The sequence below is a fragment of the Rissa tridactyla genome, chromosome 13 (genome assembly GCF_028500815.1).
Source record: "Rissa tridactyla isolate bRisTri1 chromosome 13, bRisTri1.patW.cur.20221130, whole genome shotgun sequence".
NCBI lineage: Eukaryota > Metazoa > Chordata > Aves > Charadriiformes > Laridae > Rissa > Rissa tridactyla.
Window position 1 is genome coordinate 13,452,008 of NC_071478.1, and position 15,475 is coordinate 13,467,482.

The 15,475-nt window shown below is 49.1% G+C and overlaps 1 protein-coding gene across 1 annotated transcript in view; it reads right to left on the reverse strand.

Moving 5' to 3' along the window:
* RBM19 (RNA binding motif protein 19) overlaps window positions 1-15,475 on the reverse strand; it is a 73,292-nt gene that overhangs the window by 46,673 nt on the left and 11,144 nt on the right. The window contains exons 15-21 of the mRNA XM_054219881.1: window positions 15,225-15,425; window positions 14,605-14,701; window positions 13,526-13,677; window positions 12,169-12,229; window positions 10,042-10,121; window positions 8,672-8,727; window positions 7,031-7,147 (exon numbers count right to left, since the gene is read on the reverse strand). Coding sequence (XP_054075856.1) covers window positions 7,031-7,147; window positions 8,672-8,727; window positions 10,042-10,121; window positions 12,169-12,229; window positions 13,526-13,677; window positions 14,605-14,701; window positions 15,225-15,425 — 764 coding nt within the window. The remainder of the gene's footprint in view (window positions 1-7,030; window positions 7,148-8,671; window positions 8,728-10,041; window positions 10,122-12,168; window positions 12,230-13,525; window positions 13,678-14,604; window positions 14,702-15,224; window positions 15,426-15,475) is intronic.

Here is a 15,475-nt window from a genome sequence, read left to right on the forward strand (position 1 = left end):
AGAAGAAACAGCATCTTGCTCTGGGGGACATCTTTGTATTCACCGATAAGGGAGCAGAAACCACTCACTTTAAACGAGTTAACTACACACAGGTAGGACAAGAGACATTTAGGTGGTGGGCTTTGCTCAGCACCCAAACAGCTTCCCCCCTCTTTTCCCTGTCCTTCAGACTGGATCTAGCTGCAGGCTGACACTTGGACCGTCTCGATAAAATGACTCAGAAATGCAGCTTAATCCGTTCATGGAGATAACCCAGATGAACGGGGAATGAACCCAAGAGCGGTTTCTACCACAAGAAAGGGCCGATGATCTGCTCCACTTCCTTCCACCGGGACCGTAGCCTGGCCTGCCCAACACCTGCCCTGTCCCCCCTGCCCCTCAAATAATAGTCTCAATATTTTATCTATGTCGATTTAATTTTGTTTTGACTGTAAAGGGCCAAGAGCATAACAAATAGGAGTTTTTACAGTCCTACGAATCGCCGTCACGTTTGCAATGCGCATGCCCTTACTCAGACTCCACAGGGTGCTGGGGGGGATTTTCCAGCTGTTGAACAGTGGAGAAAGATCATGGAATGGTAGGGTTGGAAGGGCCCTCTGGAGATCATCCCATCCAACCCCCTGCCAGAGCAGGGTCACCCAGAGCAGGTGGCACAGGAAGTGTTCAGGCAGGTTTTGGATGTCTCCAGAGATGGAGACTCCACCACCTCTCGGGGCAGCCTGTGCCAGGGCTCTGCCACCCTCACAGCAAAGAAGTTCCTCCTTGTGTTGAGATGGAACTTCCCATGGTCAAGTTTGTGCCCATTACCTCTTGTCCTGTCCCCGGGCACCACTGAAGAGAGCCTGGCCCCATCCTCCTGACACCCACCTTCTTCGTATTTATAAGCGTTGATAAGGTCCCCCCTCAGTCTTCTGTTTTCCAGACTGAAGAGACCCAAAGCCCTCAGCCTTTCTTCGTAAGAGAGATGTTCCAGTCCCCTCAGCATCTTGGTAGCCCTTTGCTGTACCCTCTCCAGCAGTTCCCTGGCCTGCATTTTGGCTTTTCAGAGGAGGACACAGCACATGCTGGGGGACATCACTCCCAGCAGACAGCGAGGAGCTAAGCCAGCGATCTGGCCAGGAGGAGATGTCTCACCTGGGACAGATCTGCTGATGTGGTCAGATGCAGAACGAAGAGACAGACCAGTGCACCCACGGTCACTGGGAATCACCAAACTTGCCCACCATCTCCAGACCCCCAGCACGGGCTCAGCACCTCCTGGGGCTTCTCCCCAACATCCCCCCCCCGCCCTCCCCGCCAGCTTCATCCCTGCCCTACCCCCAGCAGCCCCTTACAACACGAGGAGGTGCTCACTGCGACTTCTGCAGCTCCCCCCACGCCCACGGGCCATCGAACTGCAGGGGGACAGTATGGAGAGAAAAAAATTTAAGCAGCTCCGAGGAAGCAGCAATGGATTCCAAAACATTTCTAGCACAACGTCTAGGGTTTTAAAAGCAAAAGCAGCACCTGCAGAATAATCTGACCGTAGGCTGTTCAGCAAGCCATGCTTGAAGGTCCATCCTAGGGCTGCTTGCACTGAATATTCTAATTAATATCGCCCAGCGCTTGCTTAACCAACTCACATGTTTATGAAGGGACTGATTTTTATTTTTTTTTTTCCCCTCCTTTGCCTTTCGGTAGCAAAGATTTCCATGGCTTCCACAGGGCGACGTTACTCCGGGAAGGAGAAATTGTCTCCAGTCATGTAGGCTCCATTACTGGGAGAAAGGTGTGAACAGCAAGTATGTCTGGCAGACGGATTCATTATACCACCGTGTCCTTTATAATGGGAAATGAAAAGCCCATTCTGATAACTACACTTTATTATAATAGGTCAGAAGAAGTGAAAGGCATCATCTTATAAAATTAACTTCATAAAGACTGCCTTTAAAAAAAAAAAAAAAGAAAGATATCTCTGCCAGTTTATCCACCGCATCTTTCTCCAGAGATTTTTTTCTTCTTCTAGAAGAGACACAACTCCAAAAGTCTTGTCCCGGTGGCTGTCTTCACTTTTACCCTCTATCAGGGGGAATAGACCTGTTTTCTCCTGATCAGTCCCAGGCAGTTGTTTTGCCAGATGCAATAAATGCCGTGTCTTGGTCAAGACGGAGAAAACAGTCAGCAAAGTAGTTAAAATTAAGAGAGACACCCATCCCCGAAGGTCTTCCTAAGCAGCAACGTTACTTGCTTTATAGGAAAGTCAGAATATGGAGATAAATGCACCCGATAACCTGTCCTGTGCTCTGGCACACCTTTCAATTGCTTTTTAGTTTTTTCAAACTAAAGTCCAGTGTCCCAGCTGATAACAATTTTCTGATTTTACAGCTTTACGCCACGCGTTGGAAATCGGTTCCTACAGGTGAAAAGCAAAGGATGGCCAGACGGACATTAAAACACCTTCCACGCTCACACAGCGCTGCCACCTGATCTCGCTCCCAGTTTTGAGGGTTAGGGGCTGGAAGTGACGGACGTTGCGATTTTAGGGGAATTTATAGACACAGACCCAGTGGTAAGTTCTCAGCTGTATTTTGCAAAGGAAAGAGGAAGCAATGCCAGCCCCAAAACACGCTACTTGAGATTTAACTCTAATAACTGCGAATAAGCATCAGGTGTGTCCAAGCCTAAGCAGACTTTCTACAGCATCTACCCCTCAGGTTGCATTTGATCGGGTAGAAATCTTTAAGTCGTCTTTTTCTAAATCTAAGCGTACCCCCTTTAGGGAAAATAAAACGTACACCTCCTTGAAATGTTATATGCCAACTGCAAAACCAGCCTTATTTTTAATATTCGTGCAAGTTGGCGCAGAGGAGAGAAGTTGGAAGGAGGATGGAAGGGGATGCTGCGAAACAAAATAGTTAATTGGAGCTTCCAACGAAGGCTGCATGGATCTAATGGGATAGATTTTTAAAGGAGCCTAATTTTCAGAAATTGCCAGAGCTCCAATCTGTGAAAATGTGGCCTTTCACAGTTCTCCAATTCAGCTTGCCACATCTAGAGTTCCCTTTGAAAAAAAAATAAAATATATAAAATAATAAAATCTTGCCATAAAAGCCCCCCAATTTGGTAGCAAAAATTAGCAGCCTTCTTGGGATATCAATGCCTTTGTCTCTCCTCCCCTAACTATGGCTCTTTGGAAAGAACCAAGGACCATTTGTCTTTTGTCATTTTTCCAGGTAGTAAAGATAAGAGTAGCATCTAAATCTTCACACCTAGCCCAAAACCAGCCCCTATAATTGAAAAGCGTTTCTCTCTCTGAAGGAAATAACACCTACTGGGTCTCAAAAAAAATAATAAAAAAAAATATATAAAAAAAAATCCCCTGCCGGTGCGAGAGAGGCTAACACCTCCAGCAGGAGATGGCAAGACACGTTCTGAACCAGCGGCGCACACCCATTGGGTCCGGCGTGGAAGGTGGGCAGCACCTAAAGCTCATGGACCTCGCAACAAGACATTTATTTTCCGGGCAGGGGACTTCAGCTGTTAACCAGAGCGTTCGTGACTCCCGTACGGAGGAAATGAAGCACCACCTTCCTCCAGCCCAAGAATTAGAACTCCCCAAACTCCAAAATTAAACGAAACACATTCGCTTTGAATCTCCTGCAAACTATGAGCTTGGAGGGGGGAAATAAATAAATAGTAATTAAAAAAAAATAAATTTACGCCTACTCTCAGACCTTTCCCAAGGGACTTGCTGGCCTCTTTCCTCCCCGGGATCCACCTCGGGCAGGAGGAAAGTCCTGGGGACCGCGGCTCCCCAAACCTGCGGGTGCTCGCGCTGTGGAGGACACGTGTGACGGGAAGCACACGCGTGTCCCCAGCCACTTCCAAAGCACAGAGAGGTCCAGCCCAGAGGATGGCGCAGAGTCTTCCCCTGTGGTTCGCACCCATCGCCCCAAGCAGCTGGGGAAGCGTTTCAGCGACGGATCCATAAACAATGATATGAAAAAGCATAAAAGCAGCCAGGGTTAGATTTCCTGAACAGCCAGCGCCGAGCAGCACAGGTGCAACACAAAATTCACGACTCAAAACACCCAACTCCCTTGTTTTGCTCTTCCAGCACCATTAACACCTACCGCGGGTCCGTTTGAAAAGGAAGACGCGGCTCCTTGACAAAGCTCAAAACATGGAAAAGAAACAATAATATATCTGTATTTCCAAATATATATATAGAGATATATTTTGAAACACCAAATATATATATATAAAAATACCAAATACACATATATATTTTGAAATACCAAATAAATATATATATATTTTGAAATACCTAATATATAGATAGATATATATATATTTGGAAATATGGCCATATATTTGGAAATGTATACTTGCATAATATATGTATTTTTCTGGGGTAACATATACACACAGTAATACATACATATATATATATATTAAAAAGTGTGTGTATATGTATATTTATTAATTTTTCTCCTGCCCAGGCAATTGAGAAAGGGGGGAAAAAAAAAAAAAGCCGGCACAGAAGGCAGCAGGTTGGGAGCCATCAGCTGGAAAGTGGCTTTTGAGCGTGTGAAACAATAGAGGAGCTGCCGGCCCTGCAAAGCCTCCCACCTCCGCACACCCGGGGCTGCTGCCCTGCGCGGCGATGCCCGCTGGTCCCCAGGCTGGCTGTCCCTTGCTGTCCCCAGGCTGGCGGTGGTCCCCGGCGCGGTGGTCCCCAGCCAGCTTTTCCTGGGCAGGCTAAGAGTGCCCCCTGCAGCCGTCCGCGCCGCCTCCGCCGCCAAGCGATTGTTCGCATTTTCAAATAAATTAAGTACCAAAATACAAATAAGACAGGCTCCTAAATGCAGAAAGAGCTAAAAGCTCCAGAGCAAAGGCTTCTGATTTAAAACCACCACCACCCCCCACCCCCCAAAAAAAAAAAATAAAGCAATCTAGGAGGATGAAGTGTTTAGCAGCGCTCCGTCGTGCTTGGTTTTAGCCACTCTGAAGGGAAGGAGGGATGGCAGGGGTGGAGGGAGGATTGTGGGTCGTCCCCCCCCCCAAGCCATTGGCTTTTGTTTTGAGGATAAAACACACATCTCCCAATATCCTAGGTAAACGAAACGGATGTTCACGCATTGCTCCGCGAGGGCTGTCGGCAGCGCAGGCGGCTGGAAGCTGCGTGTTCCTTGCAATATTAATCAGAGGGCTCCTCCACCCCTCCTCTCGCGGCACTGAGGTGCAAGACGAGACAGGAGGAAAAAAGAAAAACAGACCAAAAAAAGCCCCCCCCCCCCCCCAGTCTCTGCTGGGCTTGTCTATCCTTGTGATACACATAACCCTCCCTTCAACTTAACCCGGGGCCCTAAAAGGCGAACAGATCCCCCTGGTTTTGTTTGCGCCAGCTTTACAAAGATCACATCTGTAACCACACGGAGCTGGGTTTCAAACGAGCGGTGCCTCACGTGCTAAGAAAACTCAGCACAGCCACTTGGAAGTCCACATTTTTTGCCATGTTTCAGTAGGGCCTCCCAGGGCAGTGTTGAAGCGAAAGCCTCCAACCTGCCCAGCACAAGCAAGAAAAACCTCTTCTACAGGGATCTCTACGTCGTGCCTACCATCACCCCTCCAGCAACGTGCGTCCAAGAGCCAAGTCATGGTCTGCATCCAAGTTAAATCTACGGAGCCCACCCCAAAACACTGCTGCAACATCCAGTTTTCCTCCCCACCTTACACCTTGCGAGGAAACAGCCTACCAGCCACGTGGGAGCCACTGTCCTCGCCTGTGGGCAAGCCAGGAGAACATCACCCCCTGATAAAGCAGGTAGAATTCATGGTACGTAGGGAAATGCATCGTTTCCCCCGCAACCAACAAATCACTGCCCCGCGGCTCCTCGCAAGGCAGTTTTTGCTGCGTGGTCCAGGAAGGTTTCAAAGGGTTAAGCGATTCCTCAACTCAGCCCCTTTGGGAAGAAACAGGACAGCCCTGACCAGACGGAAGCGCCCGCCTTCTGCTTAGAAGAAAAGCCACCTCCTAACACAGCGCTGCACCGTGCCCTGCAGAGCTGAGCTATCACCCTAGTTTTGCAGGCAGGGGAGACTGATGGGCAGAGCCGGACACCGATTCCCCCAAATTCCTTCTGCAAGCCAGCAACGGAGCAGGGACCATGGCCTGGGTCAATGAGGTTCTCACTGGACCATGGCCTGGCTCAACGCTCTTCTCATCCCAGGAGAAGAAGAAATGCTGGATGCTCTATTTTACAAAGTTTCACCTCTTTTCCAGGATGCATTACAAAGCTTAACGAGACACGAAGAAGAAGCAGCGTGCATAGAAGAACGCATACTGGGATCCCAAAATCCCTCTTCCACGTTCATCCCTCTCCCAGGCAGGTCTCCGGGCTGACGAGGTATTTCTTGCCGGAGAGGGCGTTACAGAGAGCACAGTCCCACATCCTTACAGACACAGGGCTGCCAACCACAGATGGTGCGAGGCACAGGCAGTGAAACACTCATGGAAGGGAATGCAAGATCAAAGTGCTCCCTTCATGACGGGAAGGAGTCACACCATCCCGTGGGGAAGACAGATGGAGTAGGGAGTCGGCCCCAGTTAAAACCTTTCCCAGCTGCTGTCTGCAGCGGCTGCGGGTGCTCCTCCCCGGCCAGGCGTGCCGAGCATCAGGAAAGCTGCTGCACGCCTCTCGGGCAAGAGGAAAAACGAAATACATCCAATGCTATGTCATTCACACGACAGGCGGGGAAGGTGTGGAAGCTGCGGGAGTGCCTGCTGCGCGGTGATGGGCCACCGGGTCTGAGAGTGGCTCCAGCCAAAACGCTGGCTTATGTCATGGCCGTCTCACCAGCAGGATTTCTATACTGGTGTAACCTGCCAAGCCATTTGTATTTACATTCCCTAAAAGGCTTGTTTACTTCCACAAAGAAAACAAAAATGCATGTACAATCCGATAAGCAAGATTCTGTATGAAAAAAAAAAATCACACCGGCTCCAGCCCGGAGCACTCCGCAGACCCGACGGAACGCGCCTTCCTACCTGAAGAGTTCCCTGATTTCCCTGACGGTGGCCTGGAATGGGATGTTTCGGACCAGGATCTTGGAAGTCTTCTGCTTCTTGATGGTTTGTTTCTTTCGGGACGACTTCACCACGGGCCTATGAAGTCAAGAGAAAGGGCAGGTAAGGACCACCGCGCGGCGAGACACCCATCGCGTCCTGGCTCCTTCAAAATTAGGAATGCAGAAAAATTAGCCAGCCAGCTCACACCCACAGCCTCGCTGGCAGCTTCCTGGTGACAGTGGCACGTCACACACTACACCGAGAAGGAATGAATTTAAGTGATTTAAATCCTACATCTGAAAAAAAATCAAAGTTTCCAGCTTGTTGACTGCAAGCGACTGTTGCTGGTCAGGCAGACCGGCAGGCGGACTCTTGAGGCCAGGCCGGAGGCCTGGGCTCACGTTCGCCACTAACTTTTGTTTTGACATCAAGTCTTGTCCATCCAATTCTCAGGAGGATGTACTATTTAATATATTTTTTTTTTTTAAAAAGAAAAAAAGCTTAATGTAAGCTGATTTTGATTTTTTTTTCTTACTGGCTTAGAAAACAGCAAATCAAGGTTTTTAAGAGATTGTTAATTTTTTTTTATTTTTTTTTTTTTTAACTTCAGAATTGTATTGCATTTGAACAAGGCGAGAATTTACCTAATACAAAACACAGCAGCTCACTTCATAAAGCCAAACATTCCGCATCATAGGCTGGATACCTACCGAAGGGGTTTTAAAAATTAAAAATGGATGAAAATGGTTTATCGAAGAACTGAAACACAAAGTGCAGACGAGGAGCTGTCAGACTGTTTCTGGTCCTCAGGGAACAGATTTTCAAGCAAATTTTGATATTTCAGAGAAACCTCCTCCAGTCGGGTTTCCAAAGTGTCTGAAGGACAGTTTTTAGCTGCCAACATTCACCTTCAAACAATCTGGATTAATTTTCAACTTCGGACTTAAAAGATTCTGTACTGGATAAAAACTAGGAAGGAAACCCTAAAAAGCAGGACTCTAACTCCAAGTCAATTCATCCACAAGCAACCACCTCCTCTGCACCCGGCAGCCCAAACAAAAGAAGTTAAATCCAATTTCTTTTTTTTTTTCCCAAGCAAGAAAAAACAACCCCACCCAGTATTTGTCTTTATTTGATCGGAATTGGCAGCAGAACATTATTCTTAAGCTGCTCTTCTCCCTGATGAACCAGGCTGAAATAATTCATTACACAGAGAAGATTTGTCTTCCAGAACTCTTTAAACCTACTGGAACTCGGGCTATCTGTTCATTTCGCAACATTGACCAAACTGCCACCAAAACAGGTTTTCAAAGAGTCTTTTCCTTGAGTGCGGAAGAAAACTCAAGTGCCTGCTTCTCACTTTGGGCTCATTTTTGGGGTCCCACTACTGCAGGCTGCTTACGGATTTTCCCTGGAAATATGTCATTTGATGAGTGATCATTTCTTTTTTCCAAGTAAGAAATGACTAAAGCGACTCCGAGTAAAGCACAACGAAGGCTGATGTGTCCAGCAGTCAGAGTGCTGCCGATCACATCCCCCACGATGCAGAGACGCTAGGTAAGAAATTAAGAACCCACCAGCTTCAGCGTAACCTTGTTAGAAGCGAGACGCGAGCTTTACCTGATAGCTCGCTCCGAGATTTTCACCTCCAGCTGATGGCCGTCTACAGAGCAGCCCTAGAAGTTAAAATAAGGAAAAAAAAAAAAAATCCAAGTCACAACAGCTTCCAAGCTTCCAGAATATAAACACGGCATCTCAGATCTTGCTCTTTCCCATATATTCCTCCCCTTTCTCCCTGCCAAAGTTTTTCCTCTGTTGAACACCGCTCATGCGAGGCAAGGCTTCTCATAGACGGGAGGTTGGAGACAGCCTGACTGACTGAAGCAGCAGCCAACATCCCCGCTCTAGCTGTCCATCAGCCTCAGCTCTGCCACTAAATTGGCAAAGACAAGTCACTTCACTGCTCTGAGCTATGGTTTCCCTTACCTCCAGACTGCAAACCCTTCACAGTCGTCTTATTTATTCTGGAATGAGCCGAGGATGTTGCTTAGAGAGATGGTTTAGTGATGGTTTTTGTCAGAGTTGGGTTGGTGGTTGGACTAGATGATCTGAAAGGTCCCTTCCAGCCCAGGCAATTCTATGATTCTATGTCTTGTTGGCCATCAGCAGCCAAAACAGCAAGAAAGTCTTCTGTCTCTTGCTTCCTGCGCCTCAAAGAACATCCCTTCAGCTCAGCACTGAAAACAAGCAGCCTCTTGTCTAATCATCCCTGACAGGACACACGACATGCAAAGGCACTACACCAGGAACCTGGAGCCCCGCTGCCCCTTCCCTCCACAAAAATACCCGTTTTCCTGCTTTCTCTCTTCCCCAGGATTCTGCCTTCCAAAAGGATGGAGAGATGTATCTATCCCAAGTCTTCCCCAAGGCTGTGGAATATGAAATACCCACCTGCTGAAGGTGGTCCACAGCACCCAGGTAGCATGGATCAAACACTCAGATGCCAAGGCAGCAGAAAAAATGATTTATTCCTTCAGAGTGCAGCCAAACCCCACGGCCTGTGACACAGAGAAGGCAGGAGGAGGCCAGAAGACCCTGAAGCAATGGCAGAGCCACAGAGGGTAAAGCTGAACTCTGCAGCACTAAATACCAAGCAATATTTGTTGCCAGTGGGGGCCTGGGTCTCTGTCACCTCTGCAAAGGGCACCTTGCACAATAAACTCATCAAATTTCATTCACTGCATATTTTCTGCCACGTCCGTATTGAATCAGCACTAGGAAACGCTCTTTTGCATGAGGTCTCGTCCCTTTACAAACCCTCTTTCCTCCTTTTCCTTCACTCTTCCTCTTCCCTGGCCCATTTTAGAGGCTTCTCCATCTGCACAGGGTAACTCACAGCACTGACATCCTCGGCTACACTTCAAACCTCCATCCAAGTCTTTGCCCACCATATCGGGAAAGAAATCCGGACAGAGGATGCCTAAGCTCACCTGGAGCCGGCGCAGGGCCTTCTGGGCGCTCTCCGGCTTCTTGTACTCCACAAATCCAAAGCCCATGGAAAGCAAAGCGCCTGTCAGAAGAGAAAGGGGACTCATTAAGCTAGCAGGAAACAGTGACAAGATTAAGCAGGAGATTTAAAAACGAATCAGAAGCGAGCGTTGATTGCCAAAATTGGGGGGACAGAAACTAAAACCCCAGCAAAAAGGGCCAGCCTGTCTGTGCCCTGACTCCGATGCTCCTCATGAGCACCAAGATGCTGGGAGGGCTGGAGCCCCTCTGCTGTGGGGACAGGCTGAGAGAGCTGGGGGTGTTCAGCCTGGAGAAGAGAAGGCTCCAGGGAGACCTTAGAGCCCCTTCCAGTCCCTAAAGGGGCTCCAGGAAAGCTGGGGAGGGACTCTGGAGCAGGGAGGGGAGCCATAGGATGAGGGGGAATGGTTTTAAACTGGGAGAGGGGAGATTGAGATGAGATGTGAGGAAGCAATTCTTTGCTGTGAGGGTGGTGAGCCCCTGGCCCAGGTTGCCCAGAGAAGCTGTGGCTGCCCCATCCCTGGAGGGGTTCAAGGCCAGGCTGGACGGGGCTTGGAGCAACCTGGGCTGGTGGGAGGTGTCCCTGCCCAGGATGGACAATCTTTAAGGTCCCTTCCAACCCAAGCCATTCCATGGTTCTGTGATTACTGACTTTGTTTTGAGCAAGATGCTGCTCTAGAACAGCTTGTTTTGGTGCTGACGTTGAAGAGGAGATAACCCACGCCATGCATGCAAAACAGATTTTTTTTGCTTTGCCTAATTTCAGTGCAAACTCCTTAAATAAAGCACTAAGTCCTACAAAACAGCCACCGGGTAAGCGATCTCATTATGGATACACAAACATTTGTTTATACCCAGGACTTTTTCCTCATGACTGGAATGAGACCTTCATTTGGAAAATTTGCCAGCTACCCAGAAACGGGTGGGACTTTTGCTGCAGGATAGCAACGTGCCAGTTGCAGTTTGGTCTCCAAGAGACATTTCTAACCTGCAGCCCTTTCAGAAATTCATTTTGGCCAACAGCCGACAACCAGTCAGTTACTGACCGCTGCTGGGAGCCGAGCATTTGAGATCTGTTTCAGTTTGTATTTCCCAGCATCGCAAAGCGGCAGCCCTGCGTTTCATTTCCGAGACCTTTGAGGTCTGCAAGGCACAAAAGGAGCCAACGCTCCTATAAAACTGGGCAGGCAGCTGCCGATTCCACGCGAAAGGAGGAGACATCTACAGAGGTTTGCAACACCTACGGTCACACCGTGCTTCTGAGGAACACACTGACCAGGACAAGAGCTGGGCGAGGAAAGGAAAAATCCACCAGCAAAAACATAACACCCGGTTTCCAACTTCCAGGCCTCGATGTTGCTGTCTGGTCATGAGCACGCCTACAGCCAGACAGGCGAGCAGTACTGAAGAGTTCGCTTTATTTCTTTTTCCTTTCAGTGGATCTGAGTTTTCCTTTCAGTGGATCCGGATGCAAGAGGAGCCTTCTTAAGGCAAAATCCCATAAAGCTGTGCAACTCCCTAGCCTAAAATCCGGAAAGACGACACAGCCCATCCAGCCAGCGCTTGCCTTAAGCAAATTCTTCCCTGTCCAAGTGCCCAGAAGGCGAGCGCAGTCAGCGCAACAGGCGTCACCGCTCGTCACCGCAGCCTGCCGGGCTGGAAGCTGGCAGGCAGAAGGCACGTGAAGCTCGCTCAGCACAGCACTCCGCCAGGCATCCTTGAAGATCCCAGCCGTTACTGCGGATAAAGCATGCTGTGCGCAGGTTTAATCATCACGGGGCACTGATTCCTTTCAGCTTGCATCCCGCTCTCTTCTTCTGCGATCCTGAAGGAGTTGGCTTCTCTATCTAAAGATCTAAGAGAAGGCCACGTCTCCACAAACCCCACAATTGAGCTTAACCTCCTAAACCGAACCCCGGGGTATTTTTGGTTGCTGCTTTCAGCCATTTCAACAGGCACACTTTGAGAAATATTAACGATTTTGCCAAAGAGAACACAAACGCTCAGACAGATAAATGCTAAAACGATGCCACACCTGAGCCCTCGGCAACCAGCCGAGGGAAGGAATTGAACAGCAACATCTAGAGTACCTGCTTTGTCTTTCTTCTTGGATATTGTGCAGCTCTTCACAGCTCCCACTTTGGAGAACGTCTGCAAGGAATTCAGACACGTGATTCAGTTCCCTTTGTCACCGGCTTGCAACTCAACTCGAGTGACAATGTGGCCCTCTTCCAGAGCCAGGAGCACACGCTCGCAGGCCCACCTCCCCCCAGCGCATACCTGACAAGCAGTCAGAGCAGCTGTGTCTTTTCCTGTAAGATTATTTCTCTCCAAATATACACACACAGACAGATTTTTAAAGATATCAATACACGCATTCCCAGAAACCCTCCACCACTCCTCAGAAACAGTGCAGAGATCCGGGATGGCTCTGGAGGAACACTATGGATCACAAGATGCCCTCGGCCACCTTAGGGATGGGGGACTCCTGTGATGCCCCTAGAACACAGCTCCTTCCAAAGACATACAGAAAGGGCTGGAGGGTAGCAGAGGCTGCAAGCCATCTATTCGACTTCCTTGTAAAACTGCAGCCAGAAGGCAGAAAAAGAAGGAGGGGACAAGTCCCAGTCCTCCTCCCAACATTTACATTTGTCTCCAGACCTAACTGGACCAGGGTCCCTACGTAGTACCACTGTCCCAAGGTAGTCCCAGGATGGACTGACATTGCACCGGCATTTTTGGGCCACGAAACGTGGCATTTCACATGGCTACAAAAACTGGCAGAGACGAGAACTCCCAGATGCTTTTCCCTGTTTTGCTGCTACCACCTCACATGGCTTTAGAAATGCCAGGATCTCTCCCAAGGGCTTTGCTGAGGTAAAGCAGCACAGACAGCTCAATGCTGACACAACCTCAGATGAAAAGCACATCTCGGTGAAACCATCATTTATTTATTTATTTATTGCCTCAACACACAAAGCACCATCACAGCTGCACAAGTGCTTGTCCCAAGGAGAAGGATTACAGAAAGCATGGGAAATGAGGAGTCTTAAAAGATTTCCTACCGCCTCCACCTGCCCCAAGGTGGAATTAAACCCCACCAAAACGGTTTCAGATACATTTGTCTTAATTGATGCCTAAAACCCCAAAGCAGAGGTTCCCAGTCCCAGTACAATCCAGTGCTCCCTCATCTCCCATTAGGTCATATTGGCTGCAATTTAACTCTTTTAAACACTTTACCCTTAGCAAAACAGAGGTGGAGAACAGCTTGTCCCCTGCCTTCTGCAGCAGAGTAGAGCCCCTTCTTCTAGCCCATGCCGGGAGTGAGGGCTTTACTCCACCAGGCATCTCAGTCTGGCCCTCAACCACATGCTCAACCCCCTCCCACTCCATCCAAGCAGACCATGCTAAGCAAAACCCCATCCCCTCTCCTCGCTCACAGCTCACCTCCTTCAGTGTGTCTTCCGTGGTGGCAAAGTTCAGGTTTTTGATGAACAAGGTACACCCAGGAATGCTTTCTTCTTCCTCCTCCTCCTCTTCTTCTTCTTCCTCCTCTTCTTCCTGTGTTGCTGTTTCCTCTGAGCTCTTTATACCTTCACCTGAAACAAAAAGAATAAACCAAACTTCGTAAGGTGTAACAAAGCCAAATTTGGGGGGAGCTTGTCCACTATCCCAGTAGTAGCTTAGTAGTAACTAAGCTAATAGTTACTACTCCAGCAGGAAAAGGCTACTTCTCCACTGGCTCTTTATGGATGGACGTGGACTGAAGCAAACTCAACAGGCAGTATATGAATGTGTCCCCATGAAAAATAAAATATTGCCTATTCTTTGAGCGTAGAAACTCCCCAAACCTGCTTCCTTACACCAGACCCAACCAGGCACCTACTGAACTAGGCAAGGGGCCCCAAATTTGCTTGAGCATCCTTCCGCACTGCTGCTCTGAAACCTCATCTCATTCCAATATGTATCCGCAGGACATGAAATAACTCACCCATCAGCACGTGAAGGAACATGGCCTGTTCTGCTCGAACATATACTGAAGGGCAACGAAGAACTGCACCCAACGCCGAGGCTGCCGTCTTAAAGGGCTTCACTATGGCATTAACACTTCCAGTGTTTATACTCTGCTCACACGCTCAGGGGTGAGGTCCAGCTTACAGAAAACAGCTGCTGCTCTCCTGACAGCTACTCCCAAGACCACGCTGGACCAAAAATCTCTTCCCAGAGCTCATGTTAGCCCAGTCCAAACTGGACCTGTGTGCTGTGAGCAGCACTGCACTGCCCAAGCCTCATCCAGGAGGTGAGGAGGGCAAGGACGGGAATAAGCACAACGCTTGTATGATACGATCAACTAACGTACTGCAGAACAGGTGACCTTACGTGCAGACACCTTTGTGAGGCTGGTTCCATCCCCAAAGGGTCAGGAATATCAGCACCGCTGCTTTCCACATAAACAAGAGGCGGAAAAACCAAAGATACCTCTGTCCCAAAGTCAAAGTTCTTACCAGGTACCAGCCTAGCTTTACCTTCCTTTTCTGGAGCCTCAAGGGTTTTTTTCTGAGGGGCCGGGCTGAAGAAGACACCCATTGGAGCCCATTCCAGATACAACGGCACAGAATGAAACTGTAAAGAGAACACAGGGGAGAAATGAAGAGCGGAGGGGGAAGGCCGGAAGAAAAAGCTCTGCTCTCAGCTTTATTTTCCTCTCACTTTGTAACGGAAAACAGCAGCAGCGGAAAAGCTGAGCAACTTCTTCAGCTGGCTAAACTCTCTTTCACCAAAGGAGAGTCTGCTGCCAGCCTCTCACAGGACAAGTGTCTACTGTGTACCACGCTCCTGTATCGCCAAAGGTAAAAGAAACCCTCTCCAGGTCACCGAGGCTTCTCTAGATGTGTCACAGCCCCCTCCTCCAGCCATCTTCTGCAGGTTGAGGGCCCTACTCAGCCACTGCTGCACAAGGATGCAGCAGGCATCTCCCTAAATCCAAGGGACAGAGTAACAGCAGTGGCTCTGGGATAACTCACTTCCCTCAGAAGTCCTCTGCCCTCCGTGTTTGTAGAAAAGCACTCCTTTCTGCAGCTTCACAACGAGCCAAGATCAAGATCCGCACTCTCCAGGCAGCTGCCTACCCCCTTGCCATGCTCACCTTGGAGTAGGCCAGCTTGGTGAACGCTTGCTTGGCCTCAGTTGGCTCCAGGAACTCCACAATGGCTGTGATACCTCCTTCCGGCAGCAGCACCCGGCCCAGGCTGCCGTGTTTGCCGAAGACATCCTCCAGCTCCACTACACTCGTGCTGGCCGGGAGGTTCTTTACCAGGATCACCGTTTTACTCCGCTCACCAGCAGCCTGCCGCGTTCGGTGGGGGAAGAAGGGAGAGACGGGATTTAAAAAAAGCA